At 48.1% G+C, this 21094-nt stretch overlaps 5 protein-coding genes across 5 annotated transcripts; 4 read left to right on the forward strand and 1 right to left on the reverse strand.

Annotated features, from left to right (window-relative positions):
• Positions 1-461: 461 nt before the first annotated feature.
• PV06_09709 (uncharacterized protein) lies at positions 462-3305 on the forward strand (the record flags this gene model as incomplete). The annotated part of the gene is made up of 8 exons (XM_016411173.1): positions 462-555; positions 605-1200; positions 1322-1535; positions 1595-1887; positions 1942-2148; positions 2207-2703; positions 2765-3095; positions 3198-3305. 8 exons carry the CDS (start codon positions 462-464, stop codon positions 3303-3305), a joined length of 2340 nt encoding a protein of 779 aa, XP_016258980.1.
• Positions 3306-4178: 873 nt separating this feature from the next.
• PV06_09710 (uncharacterized protein) lies at positions 4179-5693 on the forward strand (the record flags this gene model as incomplete). The annotated part of the gene is made up of 2 exons (XM_016411174.1): positions 4179-4703; positions 4761-5693. 2 exons carry the CDS (start codon positions 4179-4181, stop codon positions 5691-5693), a joined length of 1458 nt encoding a protein of 485 aa, XP_016258981.1.
• Positions 5694-9389: 3696 nt separating this feature from the next.
• Positions 9390-10188, forward strand: PV06_09711 (uncharacterized protein). The gene has a single exon (XM_016411175.1). The coding sequence runs from the start codon at positions 9539-9541 to the stop codon at positions 9893-9895; it is 357 nt and encodes a 118-aa protein (XP_016258982.1). The 5' UTR covers positions 9390-9538; the 3' UTR covers positions 9896-10188.
• A 992-nt stretch (positions 10189-11180) lies between these two features.
• Positions 11181-15588, reverse strand: PV06_09712 (uncharacterized protein). Its single transcript, XM_016411176.1, has 2 exons — positions 15326-15588; positions 11181-15276 (listed from the first exon to the last, which is right to left on the reverse strand). The coding sequence occupies exons 1-2, from the start codon at positions 15342-15344 to the stop codon at positions 13862-13864; spliced, it is 1434 nt and encodes a 477-aa protein (XP_016258983.1). The 5' UTR covers positions 15345-15588; the 3' UTR covers positions 11181-13861.
• On the forward strand, positions 11925-13682 carry PV06_09713 (uncharacterized protein; the record flags this gene model as incomplete). Its single annotated transcript, XM_016411177.1, has 2 exons — positions 11925-12664; positions 12749-13682. The coding sequence occupies 2 exons, from the start codon at positions 11925-11927 to the stop codon at positions 13680-13682; spliced, it is 1674 nt and encodes a 557-aa protein (XP_016258984.1).
• Positions 15589-21094: the final 5506 nt, after the last annotated feature.

Genomic DNA, 21094 nt, shown 5'->3' on the forward strand with positions numbered 1-21094 from the left:
GCCGGGATAACGGGTTTGCTAGAGTGTGTGATGGCGCCGCGTAAAAGTCCAACGCTCTGCCCCATCTCGTGATTGCCCGAGCCTACCTACGTTCAACTTCATCTGTATCTGATCTAGCCTCGATTGCGTTAACATTTTTCATCACACGAAACGTACGAGTGCTAAAAATCGAGCAATGCGGTCCGGCGATTTCGGGGTTTTCGGCACACCGAAACCCTAATTAGCTAGCCGGATTTCTTAGGGTTGCTCGTACTCGGAAAGTGAAACCCTGGGTGGGATGCGGAGGATGGAGATCGATCACGAGCTGATGCCAAGAGCGGGATATCTGTGGGAGCCCCGAGCTCTCCGCAGACCACACTTCTCATGATCTCTCTTGGACCATCAGGTCCCGTTATTGAGCGCAGAGAACACAGACAACTACGTAGCGAGGTTGACATCGACTTTTTCCCCCGTATAACGATATGGACCTTTCAGCTGCTCCGAGTATAAGTCCCCCGGTCTACAAAGCCAAATATTCCCGAGCTTGCACATTCTGCAGGAAAAAGAAAGTAAGGTGTAAGCATTACTTCGCCACTGGAATTCTTACATATCTGAAGCTGCACAGGTGAAGGAGGTTATCCGTGCAAACAATGCGCCGATCATGATGAAATATGTGCATTTACCGGGCGCCGACGGTTTGTGCGGAAACCACGGGCCGCCTATGAAACAGTCTCTGCACGTCTCGGTCGACTAGAGGGGTTGATCAATTTGACATCTGCACCACGCGAGGACTCTCACGCTGGTCAGGCTCCTAGCAGGGACAGAGATGAAGCTCTACTTTTCCAGGATGATTCTCCTTCAACACAGGCCCAGGTTTCCTCAGAGAACGACGTGTCTGTGCTCGCGAACCCGGGAAGCGAGAAGGCATCCGCGCCCTTTTCACAACTGCCACAGTCTCATATTTCTTTGCAACGATACGAGCGCCAGATGAATGCTTTCGCATCACCAAATTTCCAGAACGACCACTGGTATGTTGGACGAGATGTGAATGACACCCATTCCTCCGGCTTCGAGCCCTCTCTATCTGATGCTATGCCGGCAACAATGACGACCGTGAATGCAAAGGTCCCTAGCACCATCGAAACTCAGACAGACTTAGCCGCCCCATTTCCAGAGGAACCGGGCTCACAAGAAACTTCCAGCCTTATTGCAGACGAGATGGTGAGTTCTTACTAAATGATTATGAGGTACTTTCACTAACACCAACTCGAGTCCAACTGGGAATATAATGGTACGTCATCATGACCGCTTCAAGTTGACTATTCGATCAAGGCATTAACAGCTTGCTCAAGGGCCAAGATGTATCATGTCTATCTGCTCGCAGCCTGCCATCAGTTGGGTGGAGAGCAAGGTCAAAATGCAAGGGGTCAGGGCGTCTATTCTTCGATTCACAGAAGACATCACACGAAGGATGAAAGTAGGACCGGAAAGCTTCCTGCAGTCAAGAACCCGGGCGCCTGAGCCAACGAAAGACATCGCTTGGCTGTATACCGATGGTGAGTGCTGACATAAAGACTCTCATAAGCATAGATGCGCTAACTTGACCCTTTGACAGTATTTTTTGACAAGTGCTTTGAAGCTGACATCGGTATTGTCGACAGCAACTGGTTCAGAAGCAGATTGACCGAACATCTCTTGAACAACACGCGAGACTTGGAGGATCCTTCATGGTATGCACTCCGCTATACAGTGTTTGCATTTGGATGTCGAGTCTCCCTTGGCAAATCACAGTCTTTCTCGAGGGCGGTAGAGGCCTCCGTAGCCTTATTCGAGAATGCTTTGTCTGTTCAGCCAGACATATTACAATGTCGCTCTTCGATAATCAGTGTAAGGGCCTTATTATTGATGGTAACTTACTCTGGAGGCCCAGGTCAGATTACGAGATATCTAACCCATGGTCAGGCGTGCTTTAGTGAAGGGATTGGCGCCCCTCACCTTGAATACATGTTGGCATCGAATGCGGTGAGATTAGCGATATCAAAAGGTCTTCATCGCCAGCCTTCATCTACTTGGAATTGGCCACAGCAAGAGATACGCAAACGGAGCAAGCTGTTCTGGACTCTCTATGCACTTGACAGACAGATCGCCTCTCGATCTGGACGTCCACCAGTAAAGTTCCAGTATTTTAAAAGTGTGGATGGCTCGCTCATGCTGACTATGATTACAGGCCATTGACGACGACGAAATCAGCTGCGATGTGCCCAACACGTTATTACTTAACGACGTTGGAAGTGACACACTTTTCACGATATGCATCAAGCTCAGTCAAATTCAATCTCGTGCATATAAACATCTTTCCAGTGCTCGAGCCCTTCGCCAATCTACCGAAGACCTAATCAAAGCAGTGGCTGAGCTGCATGAAGAGGTTGTCTTGTTTAAGCAATCCATCAACCATATCATCTCACTTGACGAACAATTAGATGAGATGTCGATGCCACGGACCATGACCATGTTCTCACTAATCATGATTTACTTTCTATACTATAGTGTTTTGTTTGACATTCACAGCCCGTTGGTGCTTCCCTGGTTCGACTTTGCCAGATCAAAACGGCCCGATGCTTTCCATTCTCAGGTCCAGGATTCGTGTGCCATTGTCTCCAGAACAGCGCGGGCGGCTATACTGGCCTGCAGATTTGTTCAGCTTGGCGCAAACACTCCAGTCCTGTAAGCTTCTCGCTCGCCCCCATGAACTTGCAGGACCGCGTTACTGAACGACTTGGAACAGATTCGCCATGTATATACCCCATCGAGCGCTTATACTGCTCTTCACGCATATTTTGAATAACCCAGCTGCTGAAACAGCTCAGTCAGATCTTGTTTTGATGGAAATTGCCTCTGGCTTCAACTCCCGACTTGAATTTGCTACAGAAGGCTCTTTTTCGTTTCCATTCGCTAAAGAATGGGTAATGTTCGCGTCTGCAGCCGTGAGTCGAGCAAGATCGGCAAGGGTTGTACATCCCCAAGCCATCGAGCCGAAGACTTCAGGAGTCCTAGGAACAGACATCGATACTGACACAAATAATTCTGCCTTGAATGAAGAGGAGTGTCTCCAAGAAGTAAGTCTACTCTTTATCTACCCCATTTTCCTCGTTTAGCTGTTTTGGGTTAAGAATTTCAGCTGTCCAGCTCCATTACCTTTGCTAACGACGTCTTTGCAGTTGTTCGACCCGGAATTTGAGGTCGATATGGAATTATGGAGTACTCTGGTGCCCGTGACCACCTCAGAGCCCTTTAATCTGAGCCCCTTCACCAGCTTGACTCAATAAGTGCAGAAGGAGCTTGCCTTCATGGCACTCCCCCTCGGATACTGTTGGATCTGGTGTGGAGTGATAATTAGTTCTTATGCATCGAGGCACCGCGAAAGAAGTCCCAGTGGCTTGGAGGACGCCATGCGGTAGTTGTAACGAGTGTCTCAAGATAAGATTGATGCAGCGAATATTCCTTGTTATGGCCTCAAACCCTCCATTCCACGTACCAGTTCTCATATAAGTCACACATATAGTATTAAAGGCTCACAGTGGCTGGTATTCGATTGGAGGGTAGCAATATTGCCAAAGGAATCAGGAATTCAGGCCAAAAGACGACTACCAAAACTGAGGAAAAGGTTACGCCACCACTTTGATACACACTTGTCGTGTTCGTCGTCGGTATATTCAGGGCCTCCTCTCAGACCAAACCTCAAACTTTACGAACAGTCACGTGTTAGCAGTCAGAAACTACAATCAAGTTCTGAGGCACTAATATTCGCAAGGGGCACCCCATGACCCCACGATCAATGGGTAAGATATTCGAATTCTGTCCAATAGCAAAGCAAGCTTCGTTTGGATCCTATCTTGGCTGTACTAATAGCGGTCGGTTTGACTGGATGCTAAACGACAGGAGATTACGTAGTTAGCTGTGTTTTACAGGTACCTTGTTCCGTCTTGCCGCGTTCATCTTTAGTCAGTGGAGAAAGGCACTCTCCGCTACCTATATGACTTGCTCAACCAGGAAATTTTGATTGCTATGAGGCATTTATTCTGTTAGTCGCTCAACGCAACTTGTACCTCGGCTCCCTCTTGAAGTCATGTTAACAATAACTATAGTAATGGCAGTTGGCAAGACACTGTATCTCAAATATAGTAGCTCTGGCAAAGACAATGGCTGCAAACCGACGGAGTAGTAGTCCATTGAAGTTTGACAAGAACAGCAGTGTATTTGGACACAATTCTACAAGCAAGGATACAGCTTTTGTGGGAGAAGAAGGAGCTCTAACTCGCATGAATACCACAGCATATTACCATCGTACAATCGAGCAGCGAGAAGCGAAGACATTCCAGCACACCACCCATGACAGTGATCTGTATCCTCGACAATCGTATCGAAAGAGCTATGAGAACTTGCACGTGTTTCTGATTTCTCTTCTTGTCTTTGTGGAAGCGAACTCTACCGCACTCGAAAGGGCAAACAGTCATACGAGTGATGACGCCGAGGTTGCTGTCGGTATCAGTGGTGACAATTATGCCGATGATGAAGGACAAGATCAGCCAACCCGGCTCCGACTGCGCCTTCTTCTATTCATGGCTGTTAGCCAATCTTTTCTCATGCCGCTACTGTTTTTTCTCTACGGCCGATTCGACCAGCAAGGAGCTTCGCAACTGGGGACCCTTCACCGTCAGCAGCAAGTACGTTCCCGATTACGACTTTTGTGTCGAAGACTTCTTCCTGCCATAATCTGCCAGCTCTTACTTCAGTGGCTGCAAGTTGCTGGCAGAGGATCATCGAGTCACGGTGCACCAGTTTACCAACCGCCGATAGCTTGCAGTCCGATAGTCTTGTTCCCACTGCTTCTCTCAGCGTTTGAACTCACAGTCTCAACTGTTGTTGAAATGCTCGGTCCGGCAAGAGCGGCTGTTTTCCTTGAACAGTTGCAGAGCGAGCAAGGACGAGTCGTCCATGTGTACTGGATGGTACTGGTCCAGATGGACATTGCCGTTGGCGCATTATTCCCGGTAAACATTCTCTCGGTGTCACCATTTCGATTGACAGACATTCCACAATACTTTCTCGCCTATATCTGGGGTCAACTCTCCCATGTGACCGGGAAAGTTCACATTCTAGCTGTCGTTCCGCCCATTACTATGCCAGCTGCCTGTCTAGCACTTTTAGTCTTCTTCAGCAACGTCGCCCTCCTAGATCTTCTTGTGATGGCCATTCCTGGACTTTCAAAGCACGCTGTGTTGACTTCAAGTATTTGCACCGCATTTACTAGATTGGGAGGCGGATTCAGTCAATATGCCATCATGTACAGGTTTTGGAAGCAACTCAGCTTCGCTAGTATTGGCCCTGCGTTTTTAGAAACTTTTGGTCAGACTGCCAGTCAAGATTGCTGGGTCACTATTCCTGGCATTGGAAGAAGACAGCTGAAGCGATACGCATTCATCACCTTGCTGGTATACCTTCCGGTTATCAGAGTTCTTCAGATTGGTGTCGACACGATGTACGGAAAAGTTGCAGAGACAACTGGAGTATTTCAAATCCCTGGATTTCGAGAAGGCCTGATTGTCTCTGGTGTCTTGTATGCATGCCGAGGTATTTTTGCTACTCTCACCACGTGGACAGTAAGTTTCTTGGTTGTGGAGTACATACCATTCGCAAGGAGGGTTCTCTTGTGAGAGTTTTGTAAATATTGTTTCCCCATTTGTTGTGTTCAAACAGTGCTCCGAAGAGGTGATTCCTGCGCCAATACCAAATAATAGCATCACGGCATTGTCAACAGCCAGTTAAAAAGGTTGGCGATGATATTACCATGGCCTAAATAGTATATTCATTTAATCTGAATCCGTGTCCGTACTTGCATCTGCTAATATACTGACTTCTGGCCAGCTCATCCGCTATATGCTTCCCAGCTCATACCGATAATACCAAAAGCTGTAAAGAGTTTTCCCTTCAGGGTCTAGTGAGGATAAAAACCTGGTAACTTCGTGATTTGAGTTTATATATCAACCTTGCGTGGTTCATCCCGGCCTCAATTGACATTAATTCGTTTACACGATGCTTGTTACATGCACGCGAGCACTCTGTATTCTCTTGTGTGACACAAAAGTGCCACAGATCATCAAATTACAGAAAGAATTGCCTGCTAAATCGTCCTCAGAATAAAACAGGTTCTACGAATATGGGGGGTAAAGATCTGATCCATCGACAAGGAAGGTATTCAAGGCTAGTGCCATCAGATCGGCCTCAGCTAGGTGTAGCGAGAATATGGGGACAGACACGTCGTGGTAATGATTCAGGTTATTCCCTGCCCAGAAATCATGTTGCCAGCTGACTTGTTTTGGGACTATTGGAGAGTTAATAATGCTGAGTCAACGTGGACGGCGGGTTTTGGGAGGCGTCGGTAATATTCCTGAATCTCGTATTACGTCCTAGTTGTGGGACGCCTACATCATAGTCATCAAGATTTTGCAGCAGGTCCGCCAGCATCGTCACAAGCAACTGCCGCTGGATCAGCCCCAACCAAGCGTCCAAAGAGTGGCTGACGGTAGGTCCGGTCGTAGCAAGGGTTATTCTCTTTGTATGATCTTCGAAAGCGATACCGCGCTTGCTACAGATTGCAGGGAGTGCGGGACGACGTCAATACGCCATCCTACATTAGATGCAAGCTTGAGGGAACAAATTACGGTCGCATCGAATGTGAGGAATGACAGCAAGTAGAGCTTGTAGTATTGCACATCAGATGTGTGAAATACAGGCGCCTGTGAGTCCCAAATTGCGAGACAGACCCCCAAGCACGTTCTCGATTCTTCACAGTCTGGAGGATGTATGGCCGCTGGAGGCTGCACAGTTCGCGTTGTGCAGAAAGATACGGGCACTCGGCATTCCATGATCGAACGGGGTTGTCTAATTGGTGCGTAGCGGGCAGTTTCCTCTGGAAATGTGTGCCAAATTGACGTAGATCTTCCAGTTTGTCTTGGTCCTAGGCCCTGAGATATCGGCCTGCGGCATGTAGTGAGAGAATTTTAGGTATTCGAATGACAAGGCGGTGCTCTAGGAGTCTGGCAGTCAGAGCTGTTGTGATGCAACACTGTAGGGTCGGCAGGCGGTCAAATCGCCTTCTCAGTCAACCAGGGAGCGAGACTCTTCAATCGCGGAGGTTTACGCTCATCGGCCTGTCGAGGACTGTAAACATGTGTCTGGATCTGCGTCGTTAGCCACCGACAGGATGGAACTAACACATTGGCAACGAACTTCTCTCCAATTGAAACATTCGCCTAGACACGCTGGCGTAGTGGTGTATTTCAGAGATTCTCGATGGTGTCACGGACAGTTTAGTCTGAGACGCCTGACTCGGGCTCTCGGTATATTTCATGTGCAGCTCTACTCTAATCAAAAGAGATGAGAGAGGTACGAGAGAAGAGACTAGTAAGCGCACTCACCTTATTGCCTGACCCAGGCTGTGCCACGCCGCTGTAACACTTCCGGTTTTTTTCAGCCACGGTGCCAGTAGGAGCTCCTACTGCACACTGATCAAAGTAGCTTCCTCTCTCGACCGATTGCGGAGATAACCTCGAGATTACATTCGCTACGCACAGATAGGCCGGAATGGATGGGTAGACATGTACGAGTGGTATCTCGAACCACTGTTGTAGCTGTTCTGATGCAGCATTCCTTTGTCGATCGTGAGATTTGTGGAGGTAAGGTTCCCGGTCCCGATCGGTCGTGATGACGGCTGTCTGAGAATGGACCTTCGCCCCCCGTATTGTTCAAGCGTCAGCACTCGGCGGTATCAGTGAATCTCTCTCATGTTGAGTGTCTCATCCTCATCACTGCACGCGTTTTTTGAGGAAAATGCATTTTACACGTCAATCCTGGCTCATGCGGCAGGGTGCTGAAATTCCGCTTGCCCATCCAAGTGGGAAATCCAGCAAGCGACTCCGTTTACGCATCGACCTAAGCAGTCGGGTAATTTCCTCTCCCAGCGAAGTCTCGTGACCACCTACCAATTGATATTGATCTTGCCGAGGCTATGGCTTAATTATGCCGCCTTCGAAGGTGGCTTTTAGGTTACAGGACTGTACCCGCAAGAAGGAACTGGGAAACTTAAACTCTAAGAAGATACTTGTCATCTACTATCTTTAGTGACTTTTCACGAGGTCAATAGTACCTCAAACGGTTTGAGTAGAGTACGATCATCTTCATACGCAGCCTGAACCGCACTTGTCTTCCACCTGAACTCTCAATGCAGCCACCAAAGTAGTGGGGGACTCTGCTTCCCACTAACGTGGGTTGTATCCGAACCGTAGTCGGTCATCATTTGCTACGTAGCTTTGCTCCAGCAAAGTGTTGTCAACTTAAATCTCCTTCGATCTGCATTTGCGGCATACCATGAGGGATTTTCTACATAATGAGCTCACACTATCTAAAGGGCCTTCTCCATAAGTACTTCACGCTACTTAACCACGCTAACCCCACAAATAACTGAAAGGCGCCTACTTAAGTTTGTCCCCACCACGCAAAAGAATGGAGTGGTTATTCAGTCTATAAAATGCGCCTGCAGACCTATAAGTTCTATGAGTGAATATATATTTTCATTCTAGTTTTTCACGATCGGTTGCATCCCACTCTAAGTGCATTAGATGCATACTAGTGTGCCAGGCGAAACACGTGCTTCACGGAGTGGTAACTATACACGAAGTGCCACATTGAGTCGGAACATTATCCACTGAGCAGCACCTAAGGGAAGAGCGTACTATGGCAAATGAGAATTGACTCAGTGTTGAAAATGTTCTGCTCATCGTTAAACTGTCTAGATGAGACCCCTTTTACGATTTTGCAAGTCTCCGCCGCTCTATTATATGTTTATGTGGCTTAGATTTACCCGGCTTGCTTCGCGCCAGTGGATGCTTGACTCTTTGGGTGTCATGCTTTAGCGAGTCGAAAAGAATTTTCGCAGTAAGCTTACCGACGTTGCTGGAGAGATTATGGTAACGTATTTCGACATCAGGACTGTTTGCCATGGAGACATCTAGCAACAACTCAATCACTTGGTACGGAGTTGACAGGTCCATCCTAGGGCCGAAGTTAAGTATCTAGGCACAATTCTGCTGACCGTAATAGCTCCTGTTGGCATGTATCACTACTCAACTGAACTACAACAATCCTTTGCAGATGTATGTCGCCGTGGTTCACAATACTGAACGCTAAATTTAGGTGGAGATAGCAAAACAACTACCTGAATTGCTGCACAACGCTCCAAAAAGATCCCAGTCATTCCAAAATCAGTGCTTGCGTTATTTATTTCTTGTCACGGAAGAGGATATATCTTTCGACTGGCCCTCTTGCTCAGGAAACACTTCCAAAAATTGCAAATCACATTCGTATTAAGAATAAGACAGCTATGTCTAACTAGAGTTTGCTCTTACAGTCTAAGGTCTATCACGACCACGAAGAGAAGAGTCTACTTCAACAAAGCTTTTCGTCTATCAGGAAATTGTCCTCAGCCATTGTCAGACCAGTTATGGCCTTCTCGAAACGCTCCCGAGTCTCTCAGCCACCCAGTAGAGAAACCCCCGAAGCAGAACGTTGCAAAACTACGAGAGACGAAACTATATCGATGCAGCCTACGCTCAAGCCTTTTGTCACGCTGACGAAATCCATCAGGTCTCCGAAGATCCAACTTGTACCTCATGCTCCCTGCGCCAGCTTCAGTATCCCTCTTTCTACTCTTGAGCAAGATCTACTGAATAACACCCATTTCGATAAATTGGACATGTCGTCACAGGATTTTGATTTTGAGGATATATTCACTTACAGCAAACCTCAACGTAAACTTTCAAGAGTCGTTGAAGTCTCGCTACGAGGTAGAAACCCTTGAGCCTAATCATAAACCCCCTTCCAAGCGCTTAACTATCCTGCTTTTTGAGAAGTTAAGGGTTATGACACATGGTGTATTCGCAGACAAGCAAAGTGGAAGCAATGTGTTGGGGGACGAAAGTGACACCAACGAGATATGGTGTGAATATGCGCCCTATTCTAGATCAAGTTATCTATCACCATGAGATCTAGGAGAGCGCCAGGCTAGACGATATGATTGTACTGGAAAACAATTCTACTGCCTCATATGGCATGTTGGCTGTTTTGGTTTCTCGTCTCCTTCATAAGTATTGGCTCATACAACATGTAGCGATGCCTGACTACCTTTAACAGACGCCTTAAAGTTCGTAACCCGGTATCGTACAGAATTGGATATTACCTTGCCCGGCTATACACCCTGCTAGTAACTAGCGGCTACTCTGAGCACGTTCGTTAGACTCATTCTGCCATGGACAACAGGTGTTCTGACACTTTTGCTGTTAGGCTTATTGCTACCGCCGCTTCAGAAGTAAGCAAAACGAATAGCCACCGGGGATTAAGGCAGGCACAAAATAGACGCAATAGTTGAGATGCTTGGGGTTAAGCTAGGTTCATTCAATCTTGAATGTCTAAACTCGAAAATTTTCTCAATTGACTCGGCGCTCACTCAAAGTCGACAAATAAAAAGGGTTCTGGGGGTCGTATGTTGGTCCTAGTCGGTGTGACAAGCTCTGCGAGACTCACCCTGCTGGAGTCCAGTAAGCATTGTGGAATGAATTCTGAATGTATGTTCATCGTAGATTACGCACCACATTGGACAGGTTTTGGCCTTGGACAATAGCCATGGATCAATACACGAAGGATGGAAGAAATGCCCGCACAATAGCAGACGTACTGTATCACTGCTGCAATACGTATCTGTACATATCGGACAAACATCTCGATCATAGTTTCCAGTGCGTGGACCTTGAAGGAGAGACGGACACCTCACTTTGATCTTGCCAGACTCTATTGCGTCCATGCCAAAGATGGGTGACAGACCCGAAGCCTTTGTAGAAATAAAACTTCGAATTGGTCGTTGTTTCCGGCCATACTGAACCAGTGAAAAGGTTTCGGGTGTCGTCGCCCCAATACCGGCATCCTGTTCAAAAACAACGCTGCCTGGGGTTGATGAGCGTAGGCTGCCAGCACGACGAAGCTCGGTTGTGACTCGATGTGCCCACCAGCTCAGACCAGCAAGTGCTGCGAATAGGGCTATAGCTAGACATATTGATGTGATTACAGTGCCTTTCAGGGACTTCTGATCGGGATAAACTTCAGATAAACTCGACATACTCTGCTAGTTTGTCTGCCGTAGGAAATTTCTTAAATTTGAAGTAGAGGTATCTGTGATGGCCTTATTATGGCAGACTTCGAGCGGCTCGAACTAGAAAGGACGTGACCAAACTGTTCCAACGAATTAAGGGGCAAATTTTAGCAGTATACTACCAAACAGGGGAATTTCAGGCCTATCTCTCTGACTAAAGGAGAGCCTGGTGTAAGTGACCTATCGAAAGAGACCGAATGTAGTATATCCGTGACAACCGGAGGAGGGGATTTTAGGCTCGCCTCTACTCCTGTGAGACCCGATTCTGAATTCGGTTCTTGTTGATTACTTCATTGACATCGACACGCTAGTGTCATACGATCCTTCTTGCATAGAGAGCAATCGCCGGGGGATTGGCTGGGACATGTCATCTTAGTGATAACCCTCTGACGCCAAACCGCAGTTTACCGAAGGCTCGTAGAGCTAAACCAACTCGGGATAAAATTGGGAGATTACGAAAGGGTCCACCAGCGACTCTTGCCTCAATTCCCTGTCGACGCGATCGATATGTTGAGTGCAGCTTGATCTGTCGACTCACTTCTCCAGTAACCCCTTGGTCCCTGGGACGTGGGGTTTGCGATTTTAATGAAATGTCCTTAAAGACCGAGACCTCAACCGTAGCGTCTTGAAGAATTTCCTTCTGCTCTGTGGAAAGATTCTGGATTCGCAAAATTAAACCAACGTGATGGCTACCACAGTCAAGCTAGCAGAGTATTTGTTCACACGTCTCCATCAGCTAGGTATTCGTGCGATTCACGGTGTCCCGGGCGACTATAATCTCACGCTGTTGGATTACATCGAACCAGCTGGAATCCATTGGGTCGGCAACTGTAACGAATTGAATGCCGGCTATGCTGCCGATGGCTATGCGCGCATCAAAGGTATCGGAGCGCTCATAACGACATTTGGGGTCGGAGAGCTTTCAACTATCAATGCGATTGCGGGTGCCTATTGTGAACGCGCACCGGTGGTCCACATCGTCGGCACGCCAGACAGAGACGCCCAGGACTCTCGGGCGACGGTCCACCATACCTTCAATGACGGCAATTTTGGACGCTTTGCGCAGATGCATGCACATATCACGGTGGCACAAGCCAACCTGCGAAATCTTCACTCGGCGCCCTCGCAAATCGATGCGGTTCTCAAAGAATGTATCGTGCACAGCCGACCCGTTTACATCCAAGTGCCGGTAGACTTGGTGGATGCGCCCGTCCCTTCTGGCAGCCTATGGACGGACTGTTTGTCGCTGAAATCGATGTCGCGAGGGCCAGAGGTTCCTTCGTCCATGCTAGACTCGGCTCTGTCAATGGTTCTGGAGAAAATCCAGTCCGCCAAACAGCCGGTCATTCTCGTTGATGGCGAGACCAGAGCACTTGGCATCACCGAAGATGTTCAGAGTATTGTTGAATTTACAAATTGGCCCACGTGGGTCACCACATTTGGAAAAGGCCTTGTGGACGAGACGGCCCCCAACGTCTATGGCGTGTATTGAGGGAGCTACGACCCCAGGGCGAAAGCTTTCGTGGACAGTTCGGACTTGGTTCTGTGCTTCGGTCCTCACTATAGCTCCACCAACACCTTTGACTATACTAGTATCCCTCCTAAGACGGTCACAATCAGCTTTACCGACACTGAAGTACGAAGTGGTGAGCGGGTCTTTCGAGACGTGCCAGCCAGAATTGCGGTGTCTCAATTGAGACAACAGTTGAGTGCCTTGAAGTTCAAAACTGGCGGCACATATGACATTGACATGGCTTGTGGAAATGACACGACACTCTCTGCGTTTTCTTCCGTCCATAGCAAAGATGCCATCAAACAAGACCGACTGTGGAGATTTCTGGCGAACCTCATTCGCCCAGGAGACATTGTCATGGGTGAAACTGGGACCGCAGGCTATGGTGTTCAAGAGTTTCGACTGCCACGTTACTCGCGTGTCTTCGCCCCCACCACGTGGTTGTCGATAGGATACATGCTCCCAGCAGCGCAAGGTGCTGCTCTGGCTCAGAGGGACTTGATAGGTTCTTCTGACTACCATGGCCTCGACCAAGCGCGCACTATGGTCTTCATCGGCGATGGGAGCCTCCAGATGACAATTCAAGAACTAGGCACCATCATACGCGAAAGATTGGACGTCACAGTCTTCCTGATCAACAATGACGGGTACACAATTGAACGATGCATCCACGGCTTGAACAAAACGTACAATGACATCGGCCGTTGGCGGTATCCGCAAGCGCCTCACTTTTTCGGCGCTGACCAAGACGTCTTTACAGCCACCGCTCTGACCTGGGAAGACTTGCAGAACGTGCTTGAAGCAATGGAGGACAGGACTGACGGGGGGTTGAGGATAATAGAAATTCTGCTAGATCGACAGGATGTGCCAGTGGGTCCATTGCTTGATTTGCTCGTCGAAGAGAGAAAGGCAGTCGAAAGAGAATCGTAGTCCGAGGTCGTAAGTACGATGAAACAAGTCAGGTTCACGTGCGGCTACCTCACTATGTGTACATCTTGAGCGACACGAGGATTTCCGACAATGAGCGGGAATCATCGATCAAAGCTCGTCGGTCGGCAACGATATTAAAAGAATCCTTTCCGTGGAAAAAAATCTCCAAACATCTCGAACTATACTGGGATTAGCGGTGTCCCTCTGCTCTCCCAATCCGTCGCCAGGTTGATCCAGTCCAGGTGTGGGCTTTCCCAAAGGCACTGGTGGAAGCGTACAATACTGCCGTAGTGTCCAAACTGTGTGTTCTCTGCCACGATCTGTGTGAGTTTTCGGGTGCTTTTCATTCTGTCGATGTTAGGCCAACAGCAGATTCCGGCAATGAAGAGTGGCCATGCTAAATTATGGCAAGTTGCGCGGTAATCTTCAAAGCTATCGAGGGTTTGAAAGAGCCTGGAGGAGTGATATTCTATCCCTACAGGGTCACGAACCCTTGTCAGACGTAGATGAGCGTATAAAACTCCGGCATGATGGTACACCTGGACCATGCGTACAAAGTCATCCTCGATGAGCTTGCTAGAAAAGACCTTAGATGATGACGATGACAAGGATTCTGCTGCCCGCAGTGTTGAGGCACGTGCCAGCTCGAGTTGGTTTTCAACCTCACTGATGGTGGTCAAGGACTCTAAGCTACCAATAGCTGCCTCTTGTGACAAATGACGACTTGTGATCCCCTGCAGCGTCAGTAAGAAGAGCCCAAACATGACGTTGTCGTTGTGGATCTCGGGTAGGATGACGCCTTCGATCTTGGCCGGATCAAACGTAGCCGTGCAGGCGAGCACATCGAACGCTGCAGCTTGGTTTTTGAGGAAGGAGAACAGTTTTGCGTTAGAGGCCGTGCTTAATGCGGCTGTCCTGATCAAAACTCGAACGGCGTTGAGATGGATCCATGCGACCGAAAGTTCCGAATTCAATAGGGCATAGTTAGACAAAATGAGAGCTGCGGCGATGAAAGCTTCGTGCTGTTCACAGTCACGGACCATAGCATCCCTAGCCATCGACCTGAGCCGTTCAGTGATCTGCAACACGGCTGTTTCGGAAACGTCTCCAGGCGGCCCGATCTTGGTCGGCAGTGTACCAGGCCGGTGCGTGGAAACTACAGCCAAGATTGAAAGCATCAGCGTTTCCTGAACTTTGGCCAAGGGAACGATGATTTTCCTGTATTCATTCTGTTCAGAGTCGATCCACACCATCATCGTGGCGATGCTGTTTGCATAGTGAGCCAGCATTCGAGAAATGGGTGAATTTAGAGAAAGTTCCCTCTCGCCCAACCTCGGGTCTAAAACGGATGGCTCTGGCACAAATTTGACGGACTCTGCTTTGCTACAGGGATGTGGAATCTTCTTCGTCATCGTCGTCTTCCGTGAGGACCGAAATCGTTCCAGAACCTGAAGTTCGCCATGGTGCGTCGTTGAAATAGTCCACCGAAACCGGGTGCCAAACCCTGGGCAGACGATGCCTTTCTGGGCACACTTTTTACACGATGGTACAGCTCGATCGCAGCGTATGCGCCTTCGGTTACACGTGTGACAATCTATGAAATTCTTAATTGCTGGTTGCGCGAGTTATTCCAGCCGCCTTACCTCTGATTGCTGGAGGCATCAAAAGTTCTTCGCTCCACCACACGCAGAGAAGAGATTGCTTCAGTCGGATTTCCTCAGTCTTCCACCTGCGAGCCGGAGAGAGATGGGAGGTATGGGTGAATAAGTGGGTGGCGAAATGGATTTTCGTACGTGCCGAGGCTCTATCTGCAGTCTTGGTCGCTGGGTAATTTTGTTTCGAAAAGCCTCGAGGCGTGAGGAACCATCACGTGGCGTTAACGGGTTGTGGTTGTGGCAGCGTGAAGAGAATTGAATTGAATTGACCAACTACAAGAGGGGCTGGCCGCTATATATACGTAAGACATATTACTCGTAAGCAAATGTAGCAGTCGGAAACAAGTATCTCCGACCCGTCACGCTAGAGTCACGGAACTATAGGACTACAGTCGACCAATGCGCCATATACGCATATCTATTTCCTTCCTTCAACACCAGTGCTCCTGGTCACTGTTAGGCACAGAAGGGTTTCTCTGTATGGTGGCAGGCTCCTGAGAGCTTTACTCTACAGCTAGATCTATCCTGTCTATCGAAAAGTCGGGGATTTGTTACAACTCAAAAATATCCTTGAGCGTTCCTGCCAGGGTTTCAAGACCTTTCACCACGTCCGTCTCATCCTCAGACGCAAACGTCAGGCGAAAATGGACATTCAAGTCCTGCCAACCTCGACGATGTCCTGTGGACAGCTCTGTGGACGACTGCTCTTCTGTCTTCGCCCGCGCAGACCGAGGCAACGCTGGAACTTCAAAGAAGCTCCCTTTAGAGCATAGTACGCCTCTTTCTAGCGCATTGCTGTAGATTTCATCCTCTATCTCAAGTCGGATTGTTTCTATCGATTTCGTAGTCTGAAATTTGTCATTGAGTCTGGGATACTGGGCGCAGCTGATCTTAAGCCAGATGAACATGCCCGCCTGGATTGTGCTCCAGCTGCAAACTGTACCCAGCGGCCCCGTTCCAAGGAGTTTCCGACATGCGTGTAGGGTCCCATTGGCTTTGTGCTGATAATGTTGTGCAAGGCTCTGAAGCCATTCTTCAAAGCCACCATGGCCCCATGTTTCTGAAAGGAGCTTAAAGGTGACAAGTTGACTCAAGCCGCTCGGGTGGACCACTCCCAGGTCATGGGAGGCCTGGTACGCCTCGACTACGGTTTTCGGTGCCGTTAGCCACCCAAGTCTCAATCCAGGAGCGAGTATCTTGGAGGTTGAGTCGAGACGTATCACTCGCCCAGTCCTACAGAGAGCCAGGTACGATGGGATTATGGTCGAAAAGTATGAGTCGTCTGACTTGGGAAACTGAAGGTAGTAGTAAGGGTCGTCTTCAAGAACTAGGAGGTCGTGGGCTTCTGCGACCTTCAGTATAGCCAGTCGGCGCTCGAGTGGTTGAGTGATACCTGTCGGATTCTGTCCTGTGGGAATTGTATATAGAATTCTGGGCTTTGGCCTTCCTGGATAGTCTACAGCCCACGATGACAGTGTTCGTTCCAGGGAACTCGGACATGGTCCACAATTATCCATCTGTGTTGGTATTAAAGAAATGCCAAGCGGCCTCGCCACCTCGATGGCACCGGAGTAAGTGTATTCTTCGACCAGTATAGAATCTCCTGGGTTAGCAAAGTTTCGGAGTGTAATTTCCAAAGCGGAAGTGTTCCCAACAGTCAGGCAAACTTCCCAGTCCGAGTACGGTGGAGAATGCACAAGAGAGATGTGAGTCGTCAGATATTGAATCAGCTGTTCATGGCCCAGGGAATAGCCGTACGACAGAGCAATGGCGATATCAATTGCAGCAGCTGGTTCATTCCTTGCCACACTCGCTGTCCTCGTCTGAAACCCAGTGGGACAGCTCTTTGCCGTGACTCCTGCTTCCAGTGCAGCGCCGAGTTGAGGGTCGGTGAAGGTGAAGTCCATGGCATGAAAAGGGTAGGTATCTGGGGACGGACGCCCAGTGCTAAGGCTTATTATATTCAGCGGAAGCCCTGCTGAGCCCGCTTTAAGTGACGACGGCTGCCGCAGACGCGCTTCGTGGCTGAAAAAGTTGTAAATCTCAACACTTGCGCGAGGCTTATTCAGCATTTCAGGCGATTTGAACTGGTCAGCGCTGGTCACCGGTGCCAGACTCTTTTGAAGCATGCCAACATCCCGATATAGAGTTCTGGGCTGTACCTTTTGGTGAGTATCACCTTCATGGTGACGAGAAATAGGGATGCTCATGGCTGACTTGTGACGTTCCCTTGTGACTGAGTCTAGTGGAAACTGAGGATGTGAATGGGTTCCAGACAGAATGAGAGCAAACAGGCTTATTCTTATCAGATGTATCGCCTGCACTAACCTGTGGGTGCTCCCGGAACCTTTGCTCAGGGAAATGCTTTTGCGGAGTTCATAGGGCGAGGACAGTGACTATTAGCGTGGGCATTTCTAACTGTACACTCAACGTACTGTTCCACATGTTAGCGGACACAAAGTGGTCACAATGCAGAGTTAGGACTCATTTGGGAAAGATTGGGAGATTCATCCAGACCCGAAATGTCTTCAGAGGCGTAACATGGTACTGTAATGACTCCTGCAACCGCCATTAATAAACTTTATGTCACTAACAAGCATCGGCGTATAGCCGGGAACCCATTTTCTTTTCCCTTTAGGGAAAAATTTCGGAGAAGGTCTTGGCAACGATTAGGAAATAATGCTCGGCCTTGATATCATGACATGTTGCTTGTTCTACTTGAAGTATAATTCTGGCCGATATTCCGCACGTATATCCAGAAATGCTTTAGAGGCGGATCCCCGAATGTCGCAAATATGATGAGATTTATCAGGATTCGACTCTCTTGGAGTGGACATCACCAAAGGAGCGGTTATAAGGACGCATTTCTCTTCTTCCAAAAGCGGCTCTTAAAATCTCTTCTTTGAGCCAATCATAACGGTTAGCTGTTATTGGGCGCCAAAGAACTTATGGCGGTCATCGCAATCCTATTCATGCACCACTAGGCTGTAACTTGAAGATGTCAGCTCTAAACTCGAGAAAGACGGTCACACCGGTGGGAGTATCTACCTATAAGAGTGGGACGAACGGGGAGCACGGTCTCCCCAGCAGAGTCCCTAACTCCGAAGGCATCAAAACCTTTAATACGACGCTCGAAGTGAATGGAAAATTTTGGCTAGAAGTGTTATGAATTGTGGCAGTGAAAGCATGTATTCTTCTCATTACTTTACTTCTTAAGGAAGTAGAAGTAAATATATATTAAAGTGATATATTAAAAGCTTTATTACGATTTTCAAGCACGCGGAATAATTGTAGAAGACCTTTATAAATGTCCTAATAGTCAGCTAAGCCTCATAGCATAACAACACTAGTAACTGTCATAGGAAATGAGTTTAAGTTCGGCAGGCTATGCTATGTAGCTCCTCTGATTCAGTTATATGATCTGTATAACTTCGTAGTCCAGCAAGGCTTAATGTGTTAGGAATGGCCTGTAGAATAGGCAAGTAATAACACCACAAAAATAGGTCTTCCTATCTAGGTAAGAACTCCAAGCATAAGGAAGAGAAGTTCCTTATGCGGGAAGCCTACGGTAAAGGTGCGGTTTACCTAAGTTCTCTTGGCGGAGCGTGCTTGGTAAGTACGCTTGGTGTGGAGTTGGAAGTGTCGTCTGGTCTCTATTCTGTCTACTCGTGACATAAAGATTTGGTGAAGCATAGATTACTGTTATTAGACTTAGCAGAATGCTTGTTAATAGGTATTAGTGAACTCTACTTTATTGAGCTATCATCTAGATAGCGAATCTTTGCTACTGCCAGAAGGAAGTCTATACTCGGTGTACTTTATCGTGTAGGCTCTGGAAGTCTTTCTGTATTTCTGGGTTCTTCTTGTGCAATCTACTTGGTCGACCATGGGATGACGTCAGGTGTGCCTCGAGGCATATACGACTTAAGAACCTCTGGGACTATAATTCCCGCCTCACTCTGGTAGTTTTCCAGCAAGCAACATAGCGTCCTCTCGGTAGCAGACAAAGTGCCGTTTAGGGCGTGAACATACATCTTCCGCTGGCTGGGGCCTCCTTTGAAATCCTTTGGCCGGTACCGTACATTCAGCTCTCGGGTTTGGTAGTCTGTGCAATTGGTACAAGATACAAGTTCCTTATATTCGGATTGGTGAGGAAACCATCCTTCCAGGTCATATTTCTTTGCAGCGGCATTGTTGAGGGCACCAGAGACGATTTCGACGACCCGGTAGGGCAGACATAGAGACTGATAGAATTCTTCAGCGTTCGCTCTCATATCTTCGAGATATTTCCATGAGTCTTCGGGCTTTGTCACGACGAACTGCTCGATCTGTACACTCATTAGTCCTGCCATCAACAAAGGACGTGATACAAGTTACCTTTTCGAATTGGTGAACGCGAAACAAGCCCCAGGCGTCTCGTCCATGCGATCCAGCCTCCTTCCGGAAGCAAGAGCTAAATCCTGCCAGCCTCTGAGGAAGTTCCTCGTCTGTCAGCCACTCATCTGCATACATAGCAGATAGAGCTTGCTCGCTGGTTGCAATAAGGTATTTATTGTCTGTTTCGGTGCCTTCTTCGCCAATTTTGTATAGAGACTCGTCGAATTCGTCTAGTTGTGCTGTCTTTGCCATGTACTCTCCCTTGATGAAGAATGGAGTTTGAATCGGCTCAAAACCCTTAGATTCCAAGAAGTCAAGTCCGTAATTAATCAACGCCTGGTTGAGCCGAACACCCCATTTACGTAGGAAATACCCTCTGTGTCCCACGACTTTTGCTCCTGTTCGTTATGTCAGTTCTTGCAACTTTAGCGCCCAGAAGTAAAGCAAATTATTCGTACCTTGAGCAAAATCCGCAAAGGGCCATGCTTTGGTCATGATCTCATGGTGGCTCAGCGGTGCGTTGAGGTTGGGTTTGAAACCCGCGGGTGACCATTCCACAATAATCGGGTTGAAAGTCTGCAAGTACCATCCACGGATGAGTATGTGAAGCTCAGGATTGAGTAAGAACGAACCTCTTCGTTGTGAATTGGCACAGTGGCATGTAGATAGTTCGGAAGCATCTTGCACATCTTGTCTCGGAGACGCTCTTTCAGCGTCGCCTGTACTTCTAGTTCCTTGTTCTCCCCGTCCAGCGAAGCTTTCTTGGACTCTTGACATATCGTATCTTGACCCTGTCTCTTTAAGTGCCCAATTTCTTTTTGAATCGTGTTCAGTTGAGTTCGCACTTTCTGCACTTCGTAACGAGCGCTGTATGCATTCTGCCAGAGCACGATAACGTCGTCGACTAACTTTTCGTCCATGTACCGCTTCCGCAGACAATCTCGAGCTGCTTGCGGGTTTCCGCCACGTTCTACTATGAGGTCCAGAACTTCAATCATCTTAATTGCTCTGAGTAACAAGTATAAACTTCTGAAAAGGTCCGCTCGCAGTCTCCAGAAGTTCCCGGAGAACAAAGGACTTTACAGTGTTATAGCACCGGCTTCCCCGTGATTAAATAGAAAGACTGGAATTTATCAAGCCTCAAATCAATAGATGGAACGAGTTGTTGTCTCAAGAGTGAGGAAATCAAATCATAGTGTCCCCAGAGCTGACAGTTTCAGAGTCTAGAGCGGTGGATTGACGTGACCTGACCAGATGGCAATCTATTCTAATTATGCCGAAATGCCGATACAGTATGGACTCTAGGGACAAGGAGTATCTTTTTCCCTGCATAAGGACGGAGATTCCATGGAGGAGCATTGACTGAGATCACGGCGGTTT

This window comes from Exophiala oligosperma (assembly GCF_000835515.1).
Source record: "Exophiala oligosperma strain CBS 72588 unplaced genomic scaffold supercont1.10, whole genome shotgun sequence".
Classification (NCBI taxonomy): domain Eukaryota; kingdom Fungi; phylum Ascomycota; class Eurotiomycetes; order Chaetothyriales; family Herpotrichiellaceae; genus Exophiala; species Exophiala oligosperma.